The sequence below is a fragment of the Oenanthe melanoleuca genome, chromosome 13 (assembly GCF_029582105.1).
Source record: "Oenanthe melanoleuca isolate GR-GAL-2019-014 chromosome 13, OMel1.0, whole genome shotgun sequence".
Taxonomy (NCBI): domain Eukaryota; kingdom Metazoa; phylum Chordata; class Aves; order Passeriformes; family Muscicapidae; genus Oenanthe; species Oenanthe melanoleuca.
This window is the reverse complement of record NC_079347.1, coordinates 10,241,149-10,268,944: the sequence shown is the minus strand read 5'-3', so window position 1 is coordinate 10,268,944 and position 27,796 is coordinate 10,241,149. Positions and strand designations below refer to the sequence as shown.

The following is a 27,796-nucleotide window of genomic DNA, read 5'->3' as shown; positions in this document are numbered from 1 at the left end:
GGAAATATAAAGAAAAGGTATTGCATAATTGAGGAATTTTCTTGGATAATGCTTTGCAAAGCACTTCCCCGCTCACACACCATTGTGCTTATTTTTTTGCTGGTGTGTATTTAATGGATTAGATCTTCCTTGTAGCTCAAACAGCAACCTGAAAAACATCCCATCATCTAATACAGAGATGATGTGGGATGCACTGGTATCCCTGCTTTATCCAGGTACTCTGTTGCAAAATCTTGTAGAGAAGAGGTAGAACTTCGACCTTCTCCACACAAGAAACAAACATTGCTATAAAAAAAATATTTCACACTGTCCCAGGTGAAGCTTTCAACACCAAAAGCTGGCTGAGAGCCCTCGCCCTGGATCTGGGAAGGCAGCTGTTAATCCTCCCTTTAATATCAGAAACCCTGCATTAAATCCAGTAGATCAAAGCAGCAGTTCAGTTTTGCTACTCATTCCCTGGAGTCAGAGCAGACAGCTCTGCAAGGTGCCTGGAAACCTCATCATTGCAGAAATACTCACATCATCCTCTAAAGAAGCACAGTGGATGTTTTTGAAGCTTCTACCATTTAAACAAGAACAACAAACCCCCCCAAGTAAGTTTCAAAAAACACTTGGTAGTAAAACCAAGTGCTGTTCATGTGTCCAAATTTCCAGTTATTCAGGTAAAAGCTGCTCCAATCAATTTCTTAAAGTTTTTTTTCATTCATTTTTCATCCTAACACCTACACTTTGGCTAACTGGAAATTAAAAGTGGTAACTGAAACTCTATGTTTTAAAAGAAGTAATCTATACATCAAACATACATCATTGGTTACATAAAACATTCTACTTCAACATAGGAAGAACCAAGAAAGAAAAAATATAGTAAATAAGACAGACTGCTCAAATCTTTTATGTATACATATTTATTTGTAATTTTACAGTGGCTTTAGTACTGTTTTACAATAACGTTTTTGGAAAGGAAAAAAAAACAACCAAAAAGCTTCAGAACAAGGCTTTAACTAGAACTACAGAACTAGTTATTGACAGTTTTCCTTATGAAATTCTAGTTTCCCAAAGAATATCAGTCCAAAAAAACCAATGAAGCATGACAGCTGTCCATAAAAAAAACTAAAACAAACCCAAAAAAAACTTTCTAGTCATCCTGAAACCAAAGTCCAGCATCAGACAAAACAGCCACTGCATTGAGAGGAATATGTTCCTATTGCACAAGCATTGAGGATGAGATATGACAATCAGAGCCTAATTCCATAGGCAGAAGAGGCCACATGTATCTTAGTTAGACTTTCAAAGCACATCTTTCTTCTGAAATTATGTACCAGACTATAACTAATGTTAAGGCCATAAAACCAGAACACTGTAACAAGTGATAGGGCTTGATGCTACTTTTGGTGACATTTGGTTAACAGAACACGGGAAAGAGGACCAAACCAACAAAGGATTCTGAGGGGAGTTAAACTTGAAGGCATTCAAAAGAAATTCCCAAAGAACTACATTTTGGAGGAGGTTTATTTTGAGTCATTTGATAAAACTGGATTTCATAACTAATCACTCAATGAGCATATTACACTCTTTAACAGCCTGTGTTCTGTAATACATTAAATAATATATTTTCTGGAATTTACATTTAATTTGTATGAAAACAGTTAAGTATTTCTGCTTGTTATTCCCTCTTTAAAATAGATGAAGATTTGTATACTCTTTATAAATTATCTTAACAACCAGGTAAGGCTTCAATGTACTGAGTTAACTGCACACAGGTATCTCTAATTTGCTCTTAATTAGGCATCTTGATCACACTAGACTGCTAAAACCACCTGGGGAACCACATTGTGATTTAAAGAAAGGGATAGTCAGGTATTTGCTGTCTGTTCTAATTGTGTTCATTTGATTAGTGTATGAAACACCTGAAAGCAATGGCTCCAAAGAAGCAGTAGCTACCATGGAAGTTTAAATGTTTTACTTTAGGAAAATCTGGGAATCTGATGAAGCTGAAAATGCACATTAGTCATTTTAGAAAGTTTGGCTTGCTACCAGTTAAGAAAATATAGGTATCAAAAACAGACAAATACAGTGCTAACCATCTGTTACATTTTCTTTTAAAAAATTAGCACCAATTTAAGCATCTGAATTCATAGAAAAGCTTGTGACACACTTGGGTATTTTGAAAAAGCAGTTTTCTCCGTTAGAAGACAAGACAAAAGCACATGCTCAGGGGTATAAGGAGCTCTGTGATCAGCAACAAACACAATCTCTGCCTCAGGCAGCCAGCACCAAATGTGCTTCCTACCTGACTCCTTTCTCCTCTGCTTTTGTTATCCCAAGGAGCTCTGGAGTGCTGAGCTACTGCCCAGACAGGAACAGAAACACAGGGACTTGCTCAAGGTTGTCCCATAAATCCCAGTATTTGGTATTTGGAGCATTGCAGAGCAGGGACAGTGTCTCCCTGTGGTAGTCACAGAGCATCTGCTGCAGGGCAGTCCCACAGAGCAGCTGTCCTGGCCTTTCCACAGCACATACCACTGGATGATGCATAGCCAAGAGTTAAGAAAAGTTTCTTTGTTTAAAAAAAGAATCCCAGCGCTCACAGCGAGCTGCCCTTGCTACAGGAACCAGCATTGCTGTGTCCTTTTCTAATAGATGGCCAGGTAGTCACATTGCCAATCAAGTCACCCACTCAGAAGGTATTTTTCAAATTATTTCTGACCATGTGTTACATTTCAGCCCCCAAAAGATTTCTGATTTCTAATCTCTGAAAATCGGTTTAAAGAAACATGCTGATCAAATCTATCAGAATAGCAAAGACCACAACCAAAATTTAACACATTAAGCATGTTATGTCATTCCTTTTCACACCATATATGGTTGCATTTAGAAGAAACCTAAAGTGCTTCAAACCCAGCAATTAATAAAGTTGATTTCTTTTGTGCAAAACTGCAAGCACCTTTTAAAAAAATAAGCAGCAACATCAAGGAATAAATTTAAATAGTTAAATGTATTTTCCCTATTTAATTTTGAATTCTTGGACTGAAATGATTTGCCATGTTTTCAATAACAAATTGTAGAAGAGTGCATTTTATTAGTTTAATTTTATACTGGACTTGTCATACACGTTTGAAATAGCGGACCCAGGAAATTGATATGCACAAAGCAACACTGTGAGATTGAAATCCAACAACTGAAATTTTAGCTGCAAAAATAATCATTTTATAAAATACAAACAGAATAAATGGTTATCTCTCCACTTTCCTCTAAAGCTAATATGAGAAAAGATGGTTTACTTAAAACATTATTTTAGCATGCAGAGCGGGCAAAAACCAAAACTGATTGGACAACTTGTGTAAGAAGCTTTTAGAACATCACTCATGTTAAAGACAATCTAAAATATGTAAAATAATGAGCCAGAATACACTTTTTTGTCATATTTCAACACATTAAAAAAATAATTCAAGACACTCTGGAAAAGCAAAGAAATCATTAGATTAATTATAGAACTCAAGTCCAAATTCTGCATCTGGATGCAGGTGTCCCTGGATCAAAACCAGTTTTGAGCAGGAATGACACAACACACATCCCAGGAAAGAATCTGGTTCCCAGGATATGGTCTCACTACATTTAGCATCAAGCCCTGCTAGAATCCATATGACACATGTAGAACATGCAGACAAATGCAGTTCAGCATTTACCCCAAACACTCTGTGCTGCTGCAAGGCTGAACCCACGCTCCCCAACGACCACAAAGGTTAGTCTGCACCTGGAGCTGTGACCTCCCAGCTCACTCCCAGCTGGAGGGTGGCCCCTGTGACAACACAAGGCTCACCCAGCCTGTCCTTGCAGACTCCAATGTCAGCTGTGTTTGGAATAGCTAAATCTTACTTCATTCATAAAATTATAATTTTAAGGAAAGCGATTTAGCATTTAAGGTCCTTCCTTTAAGAAAGAAAAATTAAACATATGGAATCGCTTTTTTTTCTTTTAATTAATTTGGAATAAACACATATGTTCTGTTAGGATGTAAAAAAAGACGAAACCCCAAGAGCCCTCTGGTTCCTAACAGCTTTTGAAACTCTTCAACCAACTAGTTAATTTCTAGTCAAGGTTGAGTTTTTCATTATTTTGACAAGAAAATGCAAGCCCTTTCTGGAAACATTACAAAACTTCAAAGGCTGTTTGCAAACTGTAGTTTCCAGTCCTAAGACTAGTTTAGTTTGTATGATCCATGCAGACAAAGCCCTAATTTTGACATCCATTTCTTGTCGTTTTCCATGAAGACCTAGACTTGTCATATCACAGTATTTCCTCAAAGAATACTTACAGACTGCTTACCCAGATTGCAAAATGCCAAGCCTCTCTTTCTAAGGCTTTTTTGAGGAAAAATGATATGAGCACAGATGAAATGAACTGTTTAAAACATACTCCATTTCTGCAATGCCATTCAGCTACTCAGTGTTCATATGTTTAACAGATTTCTGGTAAAGTATCTATTGACAGCCAAAGATCCCTTTCTTTTTCAGGTGAGCAGTTAAGATTACAGATTGTATCTATGTTGACCACTACTTATTTTAGTCATAGTTCATAAATTGTCTATGTATGCTGCAGTAGTGTTAACACTATACAAAGTCTCTCAAAGGAAAGTAACATTCATGTTTACAAAACTGAGCTGTTTTCTTAATATATATGTATACACACACATAATCTTTAAATACATATAAATACCTATAAATGCCAAAGTGCAAAACAATGGTCAATTGCATCACTTTACATACATAATTTCAGTATTAGGAATAAAATTGATTATATTGCACACCAAACTCTCTTAATTTTTAAACCCCTGTCAAGTTACATTGCATTTCATTTTCCATCAGTGAGAAGGTTCTCGTGGCATTGACAGCCGTATCACAAACCTGGCACTGAATTTCTCCTGCAGTCAGGAGCAGTGATAAAGGGAGAAGCTGCATGCAGTGCATTGAGGGCCTACATGAGCACACTGGGGTAGCCTGGGAGCTGCAGCAGGCACCTGGCTGGGTTTGCTGGGTATGGTCTGCGTGTGTGTCCTCTGGAGATCCACGTGCATTTGCACTTTGCTTTGGAATTAAACTGGAGTCAAAATCCACAATACTCACAGATATTTCATGCATGCTCTGAAGGCATTCTGTAGTTAAGCTTCAATGTATGCCATAGCAAGAAGACATCAAAAATATAGGTATGAGAAAGCTTTTCCTACAAGATTTACGAATAAACTCATTTAATCTCAAGGTTGGGGCTCCTTTTCTTGCTCCAAGAGTATATGCTCAAGCTACTAGTATGTACTAGGAGAAGGTCAGATACCAGTTCAAGTCATGAAGACAGGACAGTTTTGTTAAAAACATTAGAAGACAATTTGAATGACAGAAAAATTTTAGGTTGGAATAGACCTGGAGGTCATTGGGTCCAACCCTCCGTTGTGCTGAGCAGCCCAAGTCCAACAGGAAAAATTCAACTCTGAGAGTATTGAAATCACATGGGGAAAAAGAAACAAATCCTTAAGTCTTCTAAAGCAGAAACTGTTAAAATGAACATGGCAGTGTAACTTCAGACAAAAAATTTAAAAGTCTTGAAAAATGAAATTTAGCAGATAACTTCCATAATGAATGACTAATTATTCATTGTGAATAGATGTCTTTAGCTATTTTAACCTACACAAATAACATGGAATAAAAAAAGCAAAAGAACAGCATAGTGTACTGTTCTGCTATATGGTAAATAGGTATTTTTAAATGTTTTTCCAGTGACAAGAACGCACTAAAAATATTTCACATATACTGTCAGTATCCAAAGATGAAAGTAAATTATCCTTAGGTTGAAAACTAAACAACAAGAAAAAAACATAAGCCCCAAATGTCTTGCAATTCAATTAAACAGAATTTTAAAAATCAGAGATGCCAGAATGCAACTCTGAAGTTAACATTAACTACTTCATTAATTTTTTTTTACATCTTCTGGGACACTAAAATCTTGATATTTTTACCACAGCAAATTAAGCTGTTAAAAAGGGGCTAATTTTTAATATAAAAGCAATTTTTGCATAAGGAGAAAGTCCTGCATTTCAAGTCATAAGGTCTGGAACAATGGACAATTGTGTTGTACAAGAGAAGTATGTCAGTAATGCAGTGGCTGTCTGGGCCAGTATATTTTACAGGTTCTATTTATATATTCAAGACACGAGTGTCTGAACAGCTAAATATAGTGCCTTTAAGAAAGTGGTGCTTTACCTCATCTTGTACATGTCTATTACTCTTACAGTTCTATAGTTCAGTCACATACATGCACACATGAGATCCTTTAGCAAAATTTCACACCTGTGCACTCCAAAGTGAAAGTGCACAAAGTCACAAATGTGTGTTATAAAGCAATTTAAGCCCTGCTCTACTACAAATGCATTTTCTAAATCAACAGATTGGGCAATGTAACAGGCAATTTTGTATTATCTGATTCTGAAAATTGTATTGATAAATCTGTATAGAAACAGCAAATAACCTTCTCTTCTTGTCTGATACTGCATTTAGAAAATTTGTATTAAACATGTTTTCCTTCTCACTACAAATAGAGACTTTCCTAAGGTAAGAATAGAGCTAAGCTCTGTTAACTAAATGCTTAATTTACAAGTGACTCAGAACTAGTGTATTTTTATTTCTTTAATTACTCACTAGATAGAATGGACCCATTAAAAAAATGGAAAATATTTATGCAGCTTTTTGAGGCTGCAAGTATCTCCCAGTCATCTCTCATTTTATCAGTTTGCAGTGAATAAAGAGCATCACAGATAAAACTTTTTTCTGTTTATGCTTGTTAAAGAATGAGCATCACAAGCTAGAAAATGCAGAATATTTTAGCATTCTCCTCTTCTAAACAGGCACTGCTTCACAGAAAAGTCACTCATCCTTCCTCAAGATTTATTTAAGCCTCTATATCTTCCATCCACATTCAAAAGACTGAAAAGGTTAGAGACATTCAGCTGAAATACAAAGTAATTAGGCTTTAAACTTCACATTTATCTCTTCCACAAGAAGAGAGAATTGCTGAAAAGTGAAGCTAGAAAGGCTTTGATTTTAAAAAAAAAGTGCTATGTGGAAGAAAAACTGCCCTTTAAACACAGTACTGAGAGCATTCCCCATGTGAGCTCACACTTACACACAACACTCTGGCCATTAAATAAAGTAAACTGCCACAGTCACACGGTAAAACAAACTTCATAAGGACTATACATTCAAAAAACTACTAATGAGCAATACTGTACTAAAATGTAAACAACCACTGTGTCACAGAAGCCTGCCAGCTGGGACTGGAGATTGATGAACCCTCTTAAGAGGAGTTATTGGCTAAAAGTCTATTATAACTGCTCACCTGAAATAGGCTGAAACAAAGAAAAGCCTATAATAGTGTCTAAATTTAATTTTTTTTGTTCCATTCTACAACATTAAGCAGGCAATTTCATAACAACTGAGTAAAAAAAACAACAGGCATTACTTTAGCAGAACATGCAGAACATGGAGTTTTTCTACTTGGTTCCATTAACTTACAAGCAATTCAGGCCCAATGGAAACAAGAGTTCTTTTCCAAAGTCAAGTCTGCAATCATGGCTGATCATCGACATCCTTCGAGGGGTCCTGTCAAGGCATCCAGGCTGCTGTCTGTGTCTGAGGCCAGTGTTTGCTCTGTTGACATGGATGAAATGTCATTGATAGATGATGACTGGGAAGGACTGGTGTTGCTATTCACTGCTGCATCTGTGCTAAGAAAACCAAACATAATAAAATCTGAGGCAAGACAATATTACAGTCACAAATAACCATGCTTCTGGGCTGTGAGCAGCACCTTCCCCATAAAAATCCTTAGAAAAATCAAGGAATTAATAAAAAAGGAGAAAAGCAAGCACTAAGGGCCCTAGAACTCAAAATTCAAGGCAACCTTTTAAGAGATGTTTATTTTTCTCCCTCTCTGTGGAGGAAAGAAATAAAAAACTAACAATGCATAGTGTGAATAGTGACTTGAGTGCCTAGAAATCTAACAGATATAATTAATAAAAGTACAATATTCTGATTAGTGAGCTGTAAGAACAGCAGCAAACACAAGGATTCAATCACAGGCACAAATACTTAGCACTGTTAAGTATCCTGAGGGAGCCCTACTGCTGCTGAACCCTGAGGAAAGGGGTTCATGCTGAGCCTCAGAACAGCCCTCAGCACAGAGTTACCTGACCAGGTAAGGTGAGGTAACTGGTGCTCATAATTTCATTTGATGACTGAGCCCTTTGGGGAGAAAGCAGCTCAGGGTGTGGGACACCCTGACCAGTGAAGTTCTTCTACAAGTTCAGAACAATTAAAAGGCAAAATTGGATCTCCAAAGGCAGATCACCCTCAAGAGTCCCAAATAACAAAAAGTTTGCCTACCTGGATTACTGAGCAGATTTCTTCATTCACAGAACTGTGTGACAGTTACAGAACTACTGAAACAATGACTAACCTGAGGGCTGATCTTTTACCACACCATTCTTGCTCCTTTCTTCCCAATCCATAACTTCTTTGTATATTAATTCTTATGAGAGAACAATGGGATAAAAGAAAGAAGAGACAGAAAAAGCACTGTAAGATCACAGAGGATTTGTATGCAATTCACATCTGTAACAAGGTATGAGGAAATAGTTAAGGGCCAGTCCGGAAGGAGAACTTTTAGAGGTATTTATCTGCCCTCTTTCCAGCCCTACAGCAATGGTAAGAGAATTATATAGATTTTCTCAAGCATGACAGAAAGGCATCGGGACTGTACCACAATCAACATAAATATAAATAGCATAGCTGTCCACCTAAAAATAATGAATATTCCACCCCAAAATTCTATGTATACCTACAATGCACTAATATTAGCTTTTAAAAAAGGATTAAAAATCAGATTTGGATTCAAAATCTGATTTATATAAACATCCCTGGAAATTTTACTTCGATAAAAAAATTATACACAAATATCTCTACTTGAAGAATCATCTCCATGGGTGTCTTGAGGATTTTTGAAGAAGGTTAAACAGTCAAAATATTGTATAAACCTCTCATGTACTAATCAAGGACAACTTGGGATACAGCCACCTGAACAACACCCAGAAAAATCCAAAGCTGTAACCTAAATCAAAGAAGCTTATGTATGTACCCACAGTCTTAATGTAACTTAGATAACAGTATCTAAATAGATTAAAGACTCTTCAATTTTGACTAACAATGTTTACAAATGCATTTAATTACATTTAGCAGATCCATTTCACTTTTCCACCTTGCAGTAATCAAAGATGATTTCAAACCTACTTACCTGTGCAGGCATGCCCTAAGGATAATATATATGCATAGATCAGCCAGAATCAATATCTGAAATTTATAAAGCTGTTTTACAAAAGCAAACAGCTTTCAAAGTAGTCATAAAAGATATCAATTACCTTGGTCTTGTGGTGGCAGATGTTAAAATTTTAACTGCCTCACCATTTAATGGTTTTGACTAAAACTGTAAGGTGGAATTGATTTTAATACCACAGTGCTGTTTATTCTTTTGTATAAGTCAACAGTTTAATCTCTTTGGTCAATAAATAAGCAATGAGATTAGAGAAAAAAAACTACACCAGAGGACTCTCCTGCAATTTAAGGTTCCTAGAACAAATGAACTAGTAAATATAGTCAAGAGATACGGCTTAAATAATGCACACTGAGAAGAAGCATGTTTCTTTTTCAGAGAACTCTCTATCAAGGAAAAAAACTACAAAGATTACAAACACTTAAAAACAAAAAGGGAAGGGAAAAAAGAAAACTGCAGCATTCTGTTGAACAGATTTCAGAATGTTCCACATATATGTGAGCATTCACACACCTAGGTATGTATTCACTCCACACACAAAACGTTTCCATCACTGATTCCTTTTCCTGTTGCCACAGGCAGTACTGCTTATTTGGAATATTGGGTCCAGTCTGTTACAGAATGCAGCACATGCTGCAGCCACTCATTATTAACACAAGATACTACAATAAATGTAATTTCTCATGCTCACTCCTTACCTTTCCATTCTTCAATTGCATGTTCTCTTTCTTCCAATTGCGCATCATAGATTTGAGGGGGAGGCTGCAAAGAAAAGAAAAGTCTGTAGTGCCTACTGCATCAGGTTAACGCACCCAATCTCAACTAAAAAAATCTAAAAATGACAATTTTTTTACCATTTTTACCTTCACTGTTGGCAGTTTATTCCCTATACCTCAAATACACATTCATTTTGCAACTCCAGAATCTGCTTTTAAGTCCTGCCTCACGCTGAAAGGCTGTTTAAAAGCATCAACCAAAATTAAATTCATTGTAAGGCTTTACAGAGCCTTAGAGCAAGACCCTGTTTCAAAAAGCCCATGACTGCCACCAAACAGGAACCTCTTTCTGTAAATAAAATGAAATATTAGCAACCACTTTCAAAATTATATCAACTCCCCACCAGCAGCTGTCCTTCAGGTGATTCTGCCCCTAATGCTCATCTGAAGGCTTCCTGTGTGACTCCTGATAACCAATGAATTCAAAGCATGCTCTTAACTAAAATTAAAGTTATTTTTAAAGTTATTAAATTGGAATCTTAAAAATTTATTTTAATTGCAAACTTACAGCTTCTGCTTCAGCTGGATCATACCAGACAGTAATATAAGGATGACGTAAGGCTTCATCTACAGAAATTCTCTTGTCTGGATCTACTACAAGCATTTTTGACAATAAATCTCTAGCTTGGCTGGCTAGAAAGTAAAGGTGAAAAGAACACACATGTAAAAGAGCTGTAGAGTTTAATGTCTGACACAGGAAAAAAATACTGGGAACACAGGACATGCACTGCAAAACTTCACTTCTGTTCTACAGAACATAATAAGACATATTGTTGGTGTTTTTTTATTTGCTCAGTAATTACCTAAAGATAAAATATAACCCACATGAGCTGTATGCACTTAGAAAAAGATGAACAGCAATAATCTCAATAAAAACTATTACTTTTGGAGAACATTAAGTGACAGACATTATCCAGTGGATTAAAATTAAGAGAACTAAACAGAATCCTGGGACAGGGAAAGACTATATGTTTAGTAACTACTACTAAGATCTGAGAACTTGCCATAAATGAAAGAAACAGAATTTAGTGTTGACACCTACTGAAATAAATATTTTTATTAAGCTTTAAATCAAGTGTGCTGCAGATATTTTAAATTAACATCACAGAAGAGAAGAAAGAAAAAGGTCGACTTACTTTTCAACTTGTCACGATCAGATTCTGATGGGAATATCCAGTCTGGGAAGAGCTCTTCAAACTTAATACCAGGATATTTTGGCCTGTTTTCTACATAATTCCTCACAGTAGGCTGCAGTTTCTTCATGAAGTCTGCTGATGGTGTTCCTAATTGTTCAATAACTTTATTCCATTGATCAATATCTGCACCATATCTTTAGGAAAATCAGCTGATGAATTTGAAGTCTGCACTCTACAAAAACACCACTTACAAAATCTGAGAAGTTAACAGAAACTTGAACAGAGGACACAAAGATGAACTTCACTGTAGCATCAGCAGTATTCTGAGCTGCCATGCAAAAAGCTACACTGACACAAAAATAAGACTCAGATTTTGTATTCTGAAGGACAGGCTGGAAGTGCTGCACAATGCATTATGCTTAAGTATCTTTTTCTAATTATAATATTTTTCTAGAATCCAAAAGAAGCTTTACTTGGCAGTTGTATCCATAGCAAAACAACTCTAAGGTCAGAAAAGAAAGGCTGCTGTGGAATCTTCTAAAGTGCAATGTTACATCAGGAACACTGAAGATTCATGAAGGTAGAGAAAAATACACAAAAACTTTCTTAAGCACAAATGCATCCCATCCAAAGCAAGGAACTTTGTACCTGCCTCCTAAGGAAATCAAACTTTGAGTTAGAACATTTTGCAGGGGTGTAGTTGGATGGCTTTTTTTGGTTGGTGTTTGGGTGGGGTTGGTTTCTTTACATTTTTCAACTTCAGAAAAGGTCCAGAGAAGTTCTGAACAGGAAATCCATATTCCAGAAGGTTCTATAGAAGGCTCTTTTGTTTAAGTCTATCAACCATGATAATACTCACAGATAACTTTGCTCTTATAATTCAAAATGTAAATATTTTATAAGAATAGTATTTACAAGTCACAGATTGAAATTGGGCCTCATGTTTCTTCTCCCTCTCTCAAGTGAAGGCATTTTCCCCAGCCATGGTGACACTCGTTACAGAGATACCAGAGCCTGCTCTGAACCAGCCCAGCTGGGGAAACAAAGCTCATTTATCACACTCAGGAGACACTGCATTAATATTCCTGATATTTAAGTCAACTCAGATCTATACATCCTTGTTTCTCCTGATAAAAAGAATATACAATTCCAGCAGAGCCTATCCACTGACCTTGCAAACATTCATAGCTAAACTCACCATCTAGCACTTCAACCTATCCATTCTCATAGACAGACTATGCAACTAAACAACAAATATGTTATACTTTGAATTAAGATGTATTTTAAAAAACACTGAGATGCTTCTATTCCAGTTAGTGTGTCGATACAGTTATGAATAAATGTATAGTCACTGCTCCATGCTAAGACTTCTGAAACAAAGATTGAAAATTTTACTTGCTTATTGAATGCATCCAATGGAAAAGCTATATTAAAATCAAAATTTAGAACTGAGTATTTTTAACTGTCATGCTAAAACAAAGCACAGACAGAGAAAATTAACATACATCAGGAAATTTTGCTTCTAGCTGAGAAACTGATTTGTGAGATCTCCACCAGTCTAGATTCAAGAAGATGCTTTTGCTTTGAGTAACAGCAGCCTGGTTAGTCAGATAATCAGAGTCCAGTTTATTGTGGCCTCAGAAGACTGCAGGGAAGGGCACTTATCCTACTTTAGAGGTAAAAACAGGCAAAAACAGTATCTCAGTTTCAAAGTGCTTTACAGATGGTGAAAGTCAAAAAAATAATTCTCAATATAGGATGGACCTAAAATAAGCCTCTTATCAGAAGCCAAGTGGGATTTCAGTATAAAGCAGGCAGAGTAAGCTCTGTGACTGACCTGGCAGTCTTCACACAAAGCCACTCTCCCCATTCTAGAGACTTCAGGGTCAGAAGGAACCAGGCATTTAATCCATGCCAAGTCTATTTGCCTTTTGGGACTCTGGAAGAAGTTGAAAACAGAGTCCTTATTACCACCACAACAAAGCATGACTTTTCCCAAGAATGCACAAATACCCCTCATGCTTTTTGCTTTGCTCAGGCAATCAATTTCCTTCTCCATATGGGCAGCAAGAACATCAAAAGCATGCAGCTGCTGCCAGCTTTTCCACTATTTCACCTTGGGTGTCTACATTCCCTGGTTTTTCTCTATTTCTCATTTCCAATAGCAACTGGCAGTAAGTCAGGCCTCCCCAGCACAGTCAGGAGCAGGTTCTGTGCATCCATCACCCTGGCAACACAGAGCATCTCATTCCACCCAGAGCACTGCTGCAAGTATCCCAGAAATTCCCATCCACCATCTGGGCAAAGAAAAATGACTGAATCTAAGAGCAGGTTTTCCTGAAGATAGTCAAGGGAAAGCATTGGGCAATATGCTGAACTTGGCTCCCTCCTCTAAACGCCCAAATATCAAGACATTTTAAAATTTAACTTTAAAAATGCAACCAAACAAAAGGAACCCCAAACACAACCAACAAAAGGAAAGCTTCATGGCCATGCAGAGCAGCACTGCCCATAAACCACCCTGCCAAGACAATCCTGCAGCTGAAGGTGACAGCTTGACCCACACAGTGATCACTCAGGAAAAGCCTCAACAACACAAACAGTTGTCAGTATCTCCCATTAAAGAGTACTGAAACCCTTATAAGAAACAAATCTCTGTAAGCTATGCACTTCCCTATCAGGGGAGGAGACTCCTTGAAATATAGACTGGTGGAGTTTCAGTGGTCCTGTGAGAATCACAGATGATAACTTGTATATTCAACAAGTATGAACAAAATTTCCTGCATTTATTCATGAAAAAATGAAAATAGCCCATGCTAACAACATGCAGGTGAAAGACACATAACATCCATGAAGAATTGTGTTAGGTTGGTCTGAAGGCTTCAAAAGGTAAAATAATAAATATAGAAAAGAAGAAAGGTAGAAACAAAAATACTTATTTAACGTTTAATCATTTTACTACTAAATAATGTATGATCAACTGTTGAAGATTAGTGTCATGAAACTTAGCATTAAAACTGGAAATCCTCCTCTATAAGATACATGGGTATCTGTGAACAGGCACCTGATGTTTTAGTGGTGGTTGCTCCTTGCTGATGAGCAAAAATATTATGTTGGCTTCAAAAACCTGGAGCACAATTATGAAGACAGGTGGCCCAGAGAAGCTGTGGCTGCCCCATCCCTGGAAGGGTTCAAGGCCAGGCTAGATGGGATTGAAGCAACCTGGGATAGTGGAAGGTGTCCCAGCCCCTGGCAGGGGGGTTGGATTGAGATGGTTTTTAAGGCTCCTTCCAACCCAAACCATTCTGAGGTTATGGTTCTATGAAATCTTGGTCAAAAATATTGGAGAGAGAAATGGAAGAATAATAATCTTATAGAAAAAGTAAGTCCAAAATCAAATTTACATAAAATGGAAAAAAAAAAAAAAAGAACCTCCAGAAAGTTTTTCTTTTTATGTTAAATAGTAATAATAAAGAAAAATCTCATGCAGTGTGCTTGCCATTAGGTTACCTTAACCCAGCAAGCGCTAATAAACAAGAAAAAAAAATCTGATTACAACTCAAAATATTGTGCAATAAAAAAAAAAATTAGTCTACTCTTCAAACAAATAATAAGCAAAATCCATGCATAGTTAAGAAGTAACTTTATAGGCTTTTGCTTAAAACACTTATCAGCCAAAAACAAGAGTAAAAAAGCAGTTATTTTCTATTTTTCAAACCTAGCAGTATCTGTCATTTAAACTACAAAAGCTGAAGCTCATAACACATTGGATTCAACCACTATAAATTACATGAAATGTAGTCTACTAAGAAAATAAAATGGAAAGCTCAACAATTTGGTTAATGACACTAATTTCAAAGAGTACAGTGGATCTAGTAAAACTTTATTGAAAATATTGTTTATGCTTTTATCCAGATCTTAAGAATTGTGTTTCTGTTGGAAGTGGAATGGGATTCAAGGATGACTAGGGAAGGATACGATCAGTGCCTTGGAATATCACACAACCTTTCACCAATTCTCCCATGATGCACCCAACTGACCAGATATCAACTGAAAATAAAAGTGAAATGATCAAATCATGAAGTATCATGAACAAATGTGAGGAAAACAAACAAAACCATCTGCATCTACAGTAAAACACAACAATGTGGAAAACCAAACTGCTCACATGAATTTTCAATCGTATCAACACCAACTGACTGTTCCTGAATTTTGTATTTTGTAAAACACAGTCAGTGTTTACACTTGTGAAATGACCATGAAGAAGGATACAATCTCTTCCTGGGAACAGGACTTTATGGAGGACCATTTCTGCCATAATGCACCCAACAGACCAGATATCCACTATCATATGTTAGGTGCAACAAGGACAAAAGATTGAAGAGATTTTTTTTAAATACCACAATTATTTATTTGAAAGCTCACACTGTATTCCCACAGTCCTGCAGATAATTTATTCCTGTCCCAACCAGAACAATGTCTGCTGAGGTTCTGATCCACATCAGCACTTGTTGTACAACAAGCTGCCTTCTGCACTAAACAGAATGTTATTATCAAGGGCCCAGCAAGGTCCCACAAGTCCCTTGTCTCACACAGCCAAAATTGCAAATATACAAAACCATGGCATCCACAAACCCTTGGGATAAAGCAAAGAGCATAAAAGTCCAGTGCTAGTAAAAATCAGCAGGTTAAACCCCAACAATGCAAGGACAATTTCCTTGGCAGTAATTTTGTTGGCTGAATGTTCAATATATTACAGCTGTGTTGGCTTTATAACCAACACAGCAGTATAACACCCAGCCTCTTTGAGCACTGTGCAGACTTAAGAGAATGTAAGACATGGTTTATGGTAGGAATCTGCAGCATACTTTAATAATCAGAGGCAAAAGGAGACACTGTCAGAAGATGAAGTTTCAGAATAAAATTACACTGATTAAAGAGCTTATTATTTATATATTGATTTTCCTGGGGTTTGGATTGTTTTAATACCAGCCAGCATCAGTGTCTCAGCAGTTTTTTGAGAATTAAAAACGTGGCAGATAATAGGTGAATATATGACAAGATATAAATATAGCAGGGGAGAGTAAGCAGTTAATGTTGAATGAAGAAAAGCACACAGAAAACTATTATATTCTCAACAAAAAAATTACACTGTAATAATTTTGATTTCCAAAACCACGATCAGAATACTTTAACAACAATCTTGGCAGGGGGAAAGCAGCCCTCCCTTCTCTTTTTAAAGTTGTTATGTTCCAAGAGAGACATACTTTAGACAGAAGATTAAATGCATTACTCCAGCACTTACCATTCTCTTTGTATCCCATTCCCAGGATAACCTCTGGTGCTCTGTAATACCGTGTTACTACATATGGAGTCATCATGAAGTTAGTACATGCTGTTCTTGCCAGTCCAAAATCAAGGATTTTTAGTGTGCAATCTGATTTTACTACTATGTTGCTGGGTTTCAAATCCTAACAAGAAATTACTTCAGTTAAGGAAGTATTAACATATAGAATAATACACACACCCTCTCTCCACAATCATAAGCCAAAAATTCACTTTACTAACAACCCCATTTTCCTGCCCTGGTGTATGTGCTTATTTATACAACCCCCTCCCTTCCTCCCTGTTTCATAAAAACTGTGTTCACAAAGAGTATTGTTAATGATCTACTACTACCTACTCTGTGGATGATACCAGCTGAGTGGAGATGCTTGATCCCACATAGCATTTGGTAAAGAAGATAAGACATTCTTTCATGATCCAATTCCATATGAATAACCTGGCACAAATTTGCATCCATCAGCTCCATAACCAAATATCTAAAGCACAAAAAAGAAAGCATTAAGAAAACTCAAGTCTTACTTTTCATATGAGTTTAAGCTTAACATAAGAGATATTTAAGAAAAATTACCTCCTTTGCTAACCTAAGTGTCAAAAAGCCAATGATAAAAAAACCCAGGCACCATTACAAAGTAAAATTATCTATTCAGAAAGTCCAACTATTAAAAATTAAGTGTTCAATATTCCATTGCAAAATATTAAAATTCCACTAGTTTTATAAACAGTAATACAGAGAATAATTCTATCTTTATGCATCATGAAAAACTGAGACTGAAGTTGATATAGAGATTGCAGATACTGCAACATAAATGCCCTCTTTCACTGTATTTTACTCTAAAAAATAAGAAAATGAGGATAATCACAGTGAAAACTACAAATCATCAAATAATTTTCAGTTGTCATCTACTTGCCCTCTTCAGACACAAACACTTTCTCATTTACCCAAGCTGCCTATTCACAAACCATAAGAGCACATTCACTGGAACCTAGGGACACCCCACCAATCAAATGGTCATGAATCCTTTCTAGACCAATTGATAGTGCTTGAATAAAAAATATATAAAATATATAAATATATATATGTTTATATATAAATATATTAAAAAATATATTCAGTTCTGAATTGAGGCCAAAATACTGTTGTGCTGATGTGACAGATACAGTAAAAAATTGTCATGTTAGCCAGACCAAGTTGTTATCCTGAGGTGATCCATGGAGCTAAAGGACCATGCACACAAACCAGATGCATGTGCAAGCAATGTATGGCAGTCAGATGAACAAAAGGTAAGTATCCCTTCTTTACTAACCACTTCAGCTTTCAGCTACTCTCCATTTTCAAAGCATGAAGTCTGTAGATACTGGAAATCCACCTCTAGGGTTTAGGCCAGTATTTGATAGAGGATAAAAAAATCTAGTACTTACACATCCTGAAATTCTTCTAGGGACTTCTGTGGTGTAAACACATTTAATAAACTAATAATCTATAAAACAAAAACAAACATTAGAAGAAAATTCTGCTTTGATTCACATAAAACTCCACTACTGCAGAAGTTACTATGTAAAATGAAGTGCACACTGTTACTATATGCACAATTTGAATGTTATTTTGCTGCACTTAATTCACATATGCTGAAAAACTGCCAATTCAGAACTAGTTCCAAACTGCAGCACATGTGCCAAGGGAACCCAGATAGGACAAAATAACTTTTCTTTTTTTTTTTCAGTTATATGACACCTCCTAGCGCCCTCCCCAGTGTCTGAAATATATCCCATTTTCCCCCATAAATAATAACCTCTTATTTTAAATCACATGTAGTGCATGGAATTTTAACCAAGGCTGTCCAATACCACGTGCACAGAGGTGCCCCATGCCATCCCATTAAACTTAGATTATGATGTACTATTTCCAGAACTGCTAAAATTGCTGTACTGCCATCTTCAATAGCCACCTTTCCTTTTATTCTGCTACATCTGGGCCCCACCAAAAGCTTACTTCAAAAGTAACCCTGAAAGGTTAATTGACAGCAGGAAGTTCGAGATTTGACTGCACAACTTCACTGACCAGCAATGTTTCTAGTTCATGTTAGTACCAGCACACAGCAGTCACATAAACCTGATATTCTTGTATCTGAACAATGAAGTATTGACATCAAGGCTCACTTTAGAGAGTTTAAAGATTTCAAAATTCACAAGTAGTGTCCACAGCATTTCATTTTTGTAGACAGTGCTGCACCCCTGAAACCGCCACCAGTTAAACACTGTATTTAATAAAAAACTTGCCTAAGCCCAAAAGATTTAAATACAGTGAAGTTACAATGGTCAAACCCACAAACTATCCCAGTGCCAAACAGGCTTTGCTGCACATGGCTTAAAAAGGCAAATGCACCAGAGCAAGGCCTGGTCTCTACTGCTGACACTGATGGCAGCCCTGCACCAGCAACACAGCAAAAACCTCCTTCCTCTTGGTACTTCAGACCCCAAAAACTGAGCCACACATTGTGGAGGGCTGCACTGCCCACAGCAAATCTTCAGCCCGTCACTATTTCCATTCCTATGGTTACTAACAGCAAGTGAGAGTGCAAACCCTAAGCTTTTTTGATAACTCAGAGTAACGAGAGGAACACAAAGCCCGACTCACATTTTTGTGATTGACGCACTTTAAAAGAACGAGCTCTCTGTAGGCCCTTTTGGCGTGGGTTTGGTTCTGAAAAGGACGACTCAGCTTCTTCACAGCAACATTGATTCCAAGCACTGTATCAAACGCAGCACTGAAAGTGTTCAAAGACAAACAAGTTGAAGTCTGTCTGAGGGAGAGGAGGGGGAAAAAGGGAAGCAGAAGTGAGGAAGGAAAGAAATCAAGATTTAAGACATAGTATATCCACTAACGTGTTGGTATACACCTAATTTTAATTCAGAAAAGAAACATCCTTTAAAAACTACACAACCTTCAATAAATAAAAGTAAGTCAAACAGAAGCACTGACATTCATCAGCGGTCTTCCTGCTCTCCTTTTTGTCTTTAGACAGAAACTGCTGACTCAAGACTCACACCCAAAATTGCAAGATCTAAAAATATTTCAGGCTTGTTTAAAATCAAGAAGCATTGCAGCTGCCTAATCCATATATTTGGAATATTTTTTGGACATTTTTGCTGACTGACAATCATTAAGTATCTGCAGCAGAAATTTCTCTTTGCTAAAGGAGAGTCACAACAAAGTCTCCATGATCACTTCTGTAGGAATCAATATTCTCCGCTACATGGATAATTTGCAAGGATAAAAGAAAGTAGTGCCTAGCAGAAAATGACATTCATCATCTCCTTCTGTGTGGAAAACGACACATTGAATTGAGAAATAGGAGAAACTCAGACTGAAGGGAAGAATACAAGAGTTTAAAAGTGACCATGACGATCAAGTTTATCTTGTTTTTCACCTGTGTTTGTTCCTTCCTCCTGCAGTTTGAAAAAGTTTAAACTTGCTTTAACAGCTGTAAGAATCTAAAGCTGAAGTAGCTGCATAAACAAAACAAGACTGAAGTGGGAATAGCCTTCATAAGTAACACAGACTATTTGGTGAAATACATGTGAATTCCGAGCACATGCTACTCAGGAGTTCCAGTCTTGAAACAGTTTCAATTTTAAATAAGGATTTCAACATTACCCTATTTCCATTTAATGTTACTTTCATAGGGTAGGAAAGAATTCTCATTCACATTTTTTCCAAGCACATTTAAGCTCTTTGTGAGCTCCTTTCCTATCTCATCAAGTTATACGTGACACCAGACTTAAAAGGGCCATCACACTACAGTACTCTGTTTGAGTACAACAATACTCAAATTATATCAAGTTTCCCAGCACAAAGTCACTCCTGGAAAAAAGCAACACCACCACAAAGCAGGGCTCACCCAGGAGATGTGTTTTCTTGGGACATGCCTCCCAGTTTGAATCAATGTGCCACTTACACTTGCTAGCATTTACTTCAGCTTAGTTCTATGAAATGCACAAGGCTGTTATGACCAGCCTCTGATTATGAGAGCCCTTATGCCTGTGCAAAAGAAAACACAGAGTGGGAGGAAAGCAACTGGCCAGACAGTTGTAGAAATTATTTTCCTCACAAACATGAATGCACTGATATTTCAGTATTCACACAAAAAATGTTACATGCAGATTAATTTTTATATATGTTAATGCCTTTAATGTTTAATGACTTCCATATGTTACCAGCTATACCTGTGAATTAGTGCCAAATCAGTAACCAACAGGGTCTGCATGAATTAGCTGTAAATCACAGGGCAGCAGTGGATAGAGGAATAATTTTATGGGAAGTGTCCCTCTGTGATCTGACAAATCAGATGTATGGCAAGCCTCAGTCTAAACACACATGAAGAAGTCCACCTGAACCTCTTATTTCGGAGATTGACTAGAAAATTAAGGAAATCAAAGACAAGAAAGGAAAAAAAGAAGATGTCAGGAAGTTAAAGACATAAGTTATTTTGATTCAGTCTAAAATAGATGACCAGACTTCAGATGTATTAATGCTTAGGAACAAAGAAGTGCAGTAAGTGAAATATGAGTGCTTTGTACATAAAATACAAAAGGCATATCCAGTTTCTCTCCTAGCCTGTGTTCAGTGTGAGTTAGAAATATCCTCTACATAACAACTGAGTTACTTTTTCATCTTCCTCAAGCTCTCATTTACTGTTTTTATAAGCAGATATTTTAAAAACTACTTATTTTCCTACATTTTAACATCAAAGATAAAACTACATGGAGCAATACCAATGGAGCTTCCCACTAACATCATGAGAAAAAAAGTGCAAATTTAGACCTCTCCTAGATAAAGTGACACAGGTAGTATTAAAAACTTCTCATAGAAGAAATTAAATCCAGACAGAAAACTCAAAAAAACTTATCCTAATTTTTTATTAAACAGGAGATGATAAAAAAACCGTCACATCTGTGTGTTGCCCCAATGACTTAACAATTTTTTCAGCCAAACATAGCAGGATAGCACTCATCTTAAAATGAGTTTTCTACATTGTACTTCCTAGTTTTTTGTATCTTTCCCTTGCATAAAGATTTTAGGAGAAACTAAGATGTTGCACCTTGTTCAACTTCACCTATTTTACATAATTTTTTTCCTCCCAACATGCTGACCGTAACACACTCTGAAGCAGAGATCCAGTCAAAGTAATTTGAATTAAAAATGCTCTGCTTCTAATGAAAGGAAAAACACTTCCAAGCACCCCAAATTCCTGCACACCATCAAAACCAAGCATAACTCTGAGAACACCAACACCTGGAAAATGTCAGTACTATACTAAATCTGTCCCAAATCCTGATGACCAAGATCTAGGACCCACTCATCACTCAACCCACTGAAAAGGAATGAAATATGGTGTTCTCATTTTGATTGTTTGTCACCTATCAGCAGGGCAAGAGCGGTAGCTCAAAAAAATTTAAAATAAAGGCATGCTCACATAGAAATGCACTCTTTCCCTACTTATATAACTTATTATGCTTATGAAAAGGCCAAGAAGACATGGGGAGGTGCTGTTATTGAGTTGTTCATAGTACATGAGTCATCACACTTATTCTGCAGATTCTATAGATGAAGACAAATTGCAGGCTGGATTCAGAGCACAAACAGCCCACCATGTGTTGTGATGAAGTTAATATCACACAGCTCCTGGGTACATCTGTTTGCTCCCCTGTTTATGGAATGAAAACCTACATCAATAAACATTTCTGCTGTTACCAAGTAAGTTTTGCCCAACAGAATATGGGCTGGCACTAAGTCGTGCAGAATGGATTGCTGCAGTCTAAAAAACATTTGAAAGTGTTTACCTTTAGCTGGCCCAGAGGTGTGGTGCCATACAAGAGACTAAGGTTCAGGATCAGCCTAAGGACTCCCACGTCCTGGGCCAGTGGAGCTGGGGTGACACACCAAGGGAGAGCCGGCCAGCCCAGCCCCTCACACAGCATCCCTTTCTGGTTAATCCATGGAGTGACAATGACACTGATTTGCCTCATCCTGCCAGTTAATGGCAAGGCACTGCATTGATGGCTCCTAGAAATGGACAGGAGTGATTGGGAATAAAAGAGGGGGAAGAAAGGGGGCCATGATGAAGAAACGAGTAAAACCCAGAATCTCTCACCATTGTCATACCTTACACTGCAATATCACAACTACAAGGGCAAGGGGAGAACTAGAAACAGAAATAAAGTGGTTAATGAGAAAGGAAGAAATTTGTTGACCATTCTAATTTATGCAGTTATCCAAATATTAATTTTCCTTAAAAACAAAACAAAAAAAATAGGTTTGCACATGAACTATAGCAAGCGTTTGGCTTAGAATTTGTTTAGTCCATAACCCTGTAACAAGAGAATTTATTAACAGTGTTTTATGTACTGGTACCTCTATCAGAAAGACATGCAACCTTTGCTTTGTATTTATAGCTTTTCATATTTAAATAAAGTATTTATTACTCACCAAACAATGCCCTGTGCCCCTGATCCTATGGGCTTCAATTGCTGATAGCGTTTTAGCACAGTGAATGTTGAATCTGCAACTTGAACACTGTAAAATTGACTATCACATTTACTGTCAGTCATGGTGTAGTGTCATGTAGTTTTCTCTCTCAGGGACCTGGCAAAGTTTTCAAGATCTTAAAGAAAAAGAAAGAAAACAAATGTTCAATATCTCACTAATTTCAGGCAGTTAAGATGGGAAACATTATACATATTTTAATACATATTAATTTTTCAACAGCACACCATTAAACAAACATGCTTTCTGTTTTGTGCATTACCACTGCTAATGAAAAATACTTGCAGACAAACAGCAATTATAGCTTTCACAGCTTTAAGGAAATGCATGTTCCTACTCCAATCCCTCAAACAAAAAGCATCCAAGTAAACAACTCTAAAATCAAAACCACCCAAATACAACTCTACTCCTTGAGTAGACATAACACAGAGCTACTACTATGCGCTAGGAGTGTACTAATTTCTGTATTACAGAAAAAAAAATGTTATTCAAACACTGAGAACACAGATAAAAGTTACAAGAGACATCCATGGAGTGCATGGACAGAAGGAAACAGGTTTTAATAACAGACTTGATTAAAACAGCAAAAAAAGTTTAAAAGCAAACTGGCCCCCAAATCCCTGTGGCTGTTACTATTTACCCAATATCCCATTCAGCCTTGATCAGTAGGAAATTTCAAGGAGGGCTCTGCCTTCTCACCTCTGCCAGGCAACCCTTCCCTGATCCAGATCTATGGAAACACATTCTCCTTCCCATTTTATACTCACCACAACACTCTACGCTATCAGTAAGTGTCCTTGTAGTACTACACAACAAGACTTTCTGTACTACAGTTTAGAAGAGACTTTCCTGCCATAATAGAGAGTTAGTTATATTCATCTGTCAAGAATGAATCAGAGGTAGGTAATTACATCAGAGAGCACAGTAATGGACTCACCCTCTTTAGCTCTGAAGTGCTATAGTAACGAGAGCACAGACCAACAGTTTTCCTGGGTGTCCATCCCTCTTCCAAATCTTACAAGAAAATTACTTCAGTAATTACTGAAGATCTCTCTAACAAATTCTCCTCTTTATAATTTCACATTCACTATGACAGATAGTGCCATTAGAGCCCAGAGTGATTTGCACAGGCAAATCACTTGAAACTTGTTCCATAAAACAGGAAATGTAAGCAGCCCCTTCCCCCGGAGCAGCTGTGCTCTGTGCTGTCTGCTTTGGTTACAGAAAGAACAGCTCATCTCTCTCCTCACTGGCCACACTGAGTATCTGTGAGCCAATGCAAAACAGAAAAGCCTCAAGAGCAACCCAGGCACCCACCCTAGAAGGGCACAAAGCCACACAAATAACTTTTGGTTGCATCAAGAATTAGAATTTGGATTTCTTTCTTCCTCAGTGCATGTAGGAGGGAGCAGCATCTTTTCCATGTTTTAAGTCAGCTGACAAACTCAAGGAATCTGCAGTAAAATAGATGGAAGACCTCCAAGCCCTACTAAAGACTGAATTTAAACCAAACTGTAACAGTCTTAAGAGATTCTCAAAAAATGTCTACAGTCCTTTTACCTTCTAGTTTCTCAAAAATCTATGCAGCATTTTAAGAGGCAGATATTCAACTGGGTCATCTCCAGCAGCAATTTAGACAGTCAGTTTAACTTGATATTTCCTCTTAGATGCTCTAGAAGTAAAGCAGAGAAAAAGGAACAGCAAAGGGAAAATGTGGGCTACTGACTTTCTGCCTCTGTCACAGGGAGAAGAAGGAAGAAAATGGTATTTCCTACACAATAAAATTAGAGGCAGTCAGATGCAGCTCCAAAGCCAGCTAGCACTAACATGAGACCAAGGATGCCTCAAAAGGAGCTCCCAGACTTTCCTAGTACATCCCACTCTTTCCAACCCTTTTCATTACTCCAAAGCTATGCACTCTGAAGTACCAAGTGTTTTGATGAACAGTTCATGAGCAGCTATGGTACTTCCACTGAATCTTCAATATTGCAAGAAAGGTACAGCTGGAAGGTCAAGATCCTCCCTCTGCAAGGACTTAAGAGACAAAACCAAAAAAGTACAGATTTTGCATAAACTGAGTAACAAGTTACAAGATATCAACTTGTTAACTACACAAGAACTATGCTGTACCTCCTCACGAGTTAATGAAACACTCTTCTGTAACAGGGATAAAGAAATGCAGGAAAACAAAATTATCCTGATCCTGAAAAACCCCTCCCTTTAAGAATCATTGCAAAAAGCCACCTTTCAAAAATCACTTGGAGGATAAGCTCTTTAGAAAAGCCCCAAAGAGAGAAAGGGGGGTATCAGAATCCACAAGTTTTATGTATTTCAACACATTTCAAATTCTCTGTGCAAAGTACCTCTCCATGAGTCTTGACTTTCACTCAGACTTCAAATTGCATGAATGCATCAGGACATACATCATTACTTCAGACACACACATTAATGTAAAATTAGGTGCCACAGGACTGTAGCTGTTCACAGGACTTCAGATAATCCATTCTGGGGTCAAGAGTCCCCAAATAAAAATAGATTTCCTGCTGTGCAAATAAGAAGTTTCTGTGTCAAATAAGTTTCTTAGTACCTACCTGCTATTCTACTAGAAAAATAACCAACACACTAAATCTGCCAGTAGTAGGCTTATACACAATTCCAGTGAGAAATCTATAGAAGCTGAAAGCAACTGCACTATAGAATACACCCTGCATTAAACAGTCACTCTCCTAAAATATATTTATTAAAATGGCAACTTATTAATAACCAGATCTGTACTCTGGATATCTTCAAGTCAAAAGCTTATGAAAGATTGGGAACACATTCCCAGGGTTGTTTTGGTTACAGAAATGTTATTACTGACAACAAAACACAAGAACAACACGAAGCTTGGCTTAATTTTTAAGCCTTTAGCTAAAATTCTACTGCTGACAATATCAGCAGTGAATATACATATATATATATACACACGGATTTATGAAAACATATGGAAATTCCCTATTTTTATTCACCTTTGAAAAAGCACTTCTAATTCAGGTGTGCCCTTTTAAGGACTATCATCCAATAGTGTCACGTGGTTGTTTTTTTTTTAATCTTTACAACAGTATATATCAAAAGGTAAGAGTCCAATTACAAAAATCAAGTGAGTTCCACCTCACTACTCTGCTCACAACCCTTAGAACGAAAGTGTAACAAAGCACCAGCTGAATAACGCCGAAGGATTACAGCAGTTCAGAGGTAGTTTGCAACTGGAAACTCTTGGAAAGTAGACCTCTTTCTTTAGGCAGCCCACATCACTAGCGACCGAATGAAGATTTCACCACTACCTGTTACAGTATCATTCAGCTGTTACACACAGACGCAAACAGTGAAACAATCTCAGAAGTCTGCCAAAGCAAGTTGGTGTAAAGAGAGAAAAAGTTTAAATATACATGTGTTGTAAGCAATTTCGCTGTTTATAGAAGAACCGAGCAAAAAGAGTCTTCTCACATCTTTCCTAAAACTTCTGCTAAGGAATCGCTCCGGCTCCAGAGAGCTGCTCCGCGCGGGACCCGCAGCGCTCGGTGCCGCTCCCCGCCCGGTCGGGGCTCTGCGGCCGCCGAGCACGGGCCGGCCGCGCACGGGCAGCGGCGGAGGCGGCACGGAGCGAGAGGGGAGCAGGGCGAGCAGCGGCGGCTCCCGCGGGCCGGCACCGCGGCACGGGCAGGGCGGGGGGCTCGGCCGCAGGACGAAGGGCCCGGCCCCGCCGCTCCCCCGCGTCCCTCCGGCGCGGCCGGGCCCCGGCAGCGGCCCGCGGGGCGCCCCGGCTCTGCCCGCGCCGCGGGACAAGCCGAGGACTCCGTCCGGCGCAGGGCTCGTCCCGCCCCGGCTCCAGCCCCGCCGCCCCAGCACGCCCCTCGCGGCCGCCCCCTCACCTGGTCGGACGCGGCGGGACCGGCCCCGGCCGCCGCCTCCCGCTGCCCCAGCCACAATGGCCTCCCGGTGCTCCGCACGGCGCCGCCCTGACTGACAGCGGCCCTGACCAATCGCAGACCCGCCGGGGGAGCCCAGCCAATCGGGCCTGGGGGCGGGACCTGCTGGCCGCTATATTAGGGAGGGCGCTGAAGGGCCGCAGTGACGGGGCAGTTCGGCCTCCGCCCCGCGTGGTGTTAGTGTGTGACGTCAGCATGTCACGATAGTCGTGATGTCATCGCATGACGTCAACCTGTCCCGATAGTCGTGACGTCACATCACAGCGGTACCATGTCACGACTGGCGGTGGCACCAACCCTGCTGCCGGCTCCTCACAGCCACGGCAGGCCGGGGGAAGCCCTCGGTGCCATAAACACCTGCCCTGGACAAGGAGCCCCAGAGGCACCATGGCATCACAGGGTGACAGCTGAATCGCCTCACAGCCCCACAGCAGGCCCTGACCCTCTGCTCCTGCACAGCCCCTGGAGCACGGGTGTCCCAAGGCTTTTCCTAAGGGATGGCTCAGAAGAGAAGGGATTTATTCCCTCCCCGAGCTATTTTCAACCCCACTCAAAAATCATCAGCCTTCTATCCATTACACACCCCCTGCCTTGACACGAGGACTGCTTGTTTTTATAACAGGTGCTGCCTAAAAATAAACTCAATTTTCCACC

The 27,796-nt window shown here is 38.4% G+C and overlaps 1 protein-coding gene across 8 annotated transcripts; it reads right to left on the bottom strand.

Moving 5' to 3' along the window:
- Positions 1-887: 887 nt before the first annotated feature.
- Positions 888-27,178, bottom strand: MAPK9 (mitogen-activated protein kinase 9). Of its 8 annotated transcripts, none has more exons than XM_056502198.1 (12): positions 27,086-27,178; positions 23,118-23,292; positions 19,266-19,395; positions 18,050-18,108; positions 16,968-17,106; positions 16,590-16,755; positions 15,557-15,628; positions 11,285-11,467; positions 10,657-10,781; positions 10,071-10,134; positions 8,503-8,574; positions 888-7,771 (listed from the first exon to the last, which is right to left on the bottom strand). In XM_056502198.1, exons 2-12 carry the CDS (start codon positions 23,237-23,239, stop codon positions 7,755-7,757), a joined length of 1,149 nt encoding a protein of 382 aa, XP_056358173.1. In that variant the 5' UTR covers positions 23,240-23,292; positions 27,086-27,178; the 3' UTR covers positions 888-7,754. The 8 variants fall into 8 exon arrangements, with proteins under 8 accessions (XP_056358173.1, XP_056358168.1, XP_056358172.1 ...); XM_056502193.1 differs by having other exon boundaries at positions 888-7,766; XM_056502197.1 differs by lacking the exon at positions 15,557-15,628 and adding an exon at positions 15,263-15,334.
- Positions 27,179-27,796: the final 618 nt, after the last annotated feature.

What these genes read in the sequence shown, in the direction of transcription:
- MAPK9 (XM_056502193.1), bottom strand. Translation starts at nt 23,239, where the DNA reads ATGACTGACAGTAAATGTGATAGTCAATTTTACAGTGTTCAAGTTGCA. An exon ending in GGGGCACAGGGCATTGTTTG is followed by an intron (nt 19,396 to 23,117) that starts GTGAGTAATAAA and finishes GAACACTTTCAG; the next exon opens with TGCTGCGTTTGATACAGTGC. An exon ending in TGATCGTGACAAGTTGAAAA is followed by an intron (nt 10,782 to 11,284) that starts GTAAGTCGACCT and finishes TTTACTTTCTAG; the next exon opens with CCAGCCAAGCTAGAGATTTA.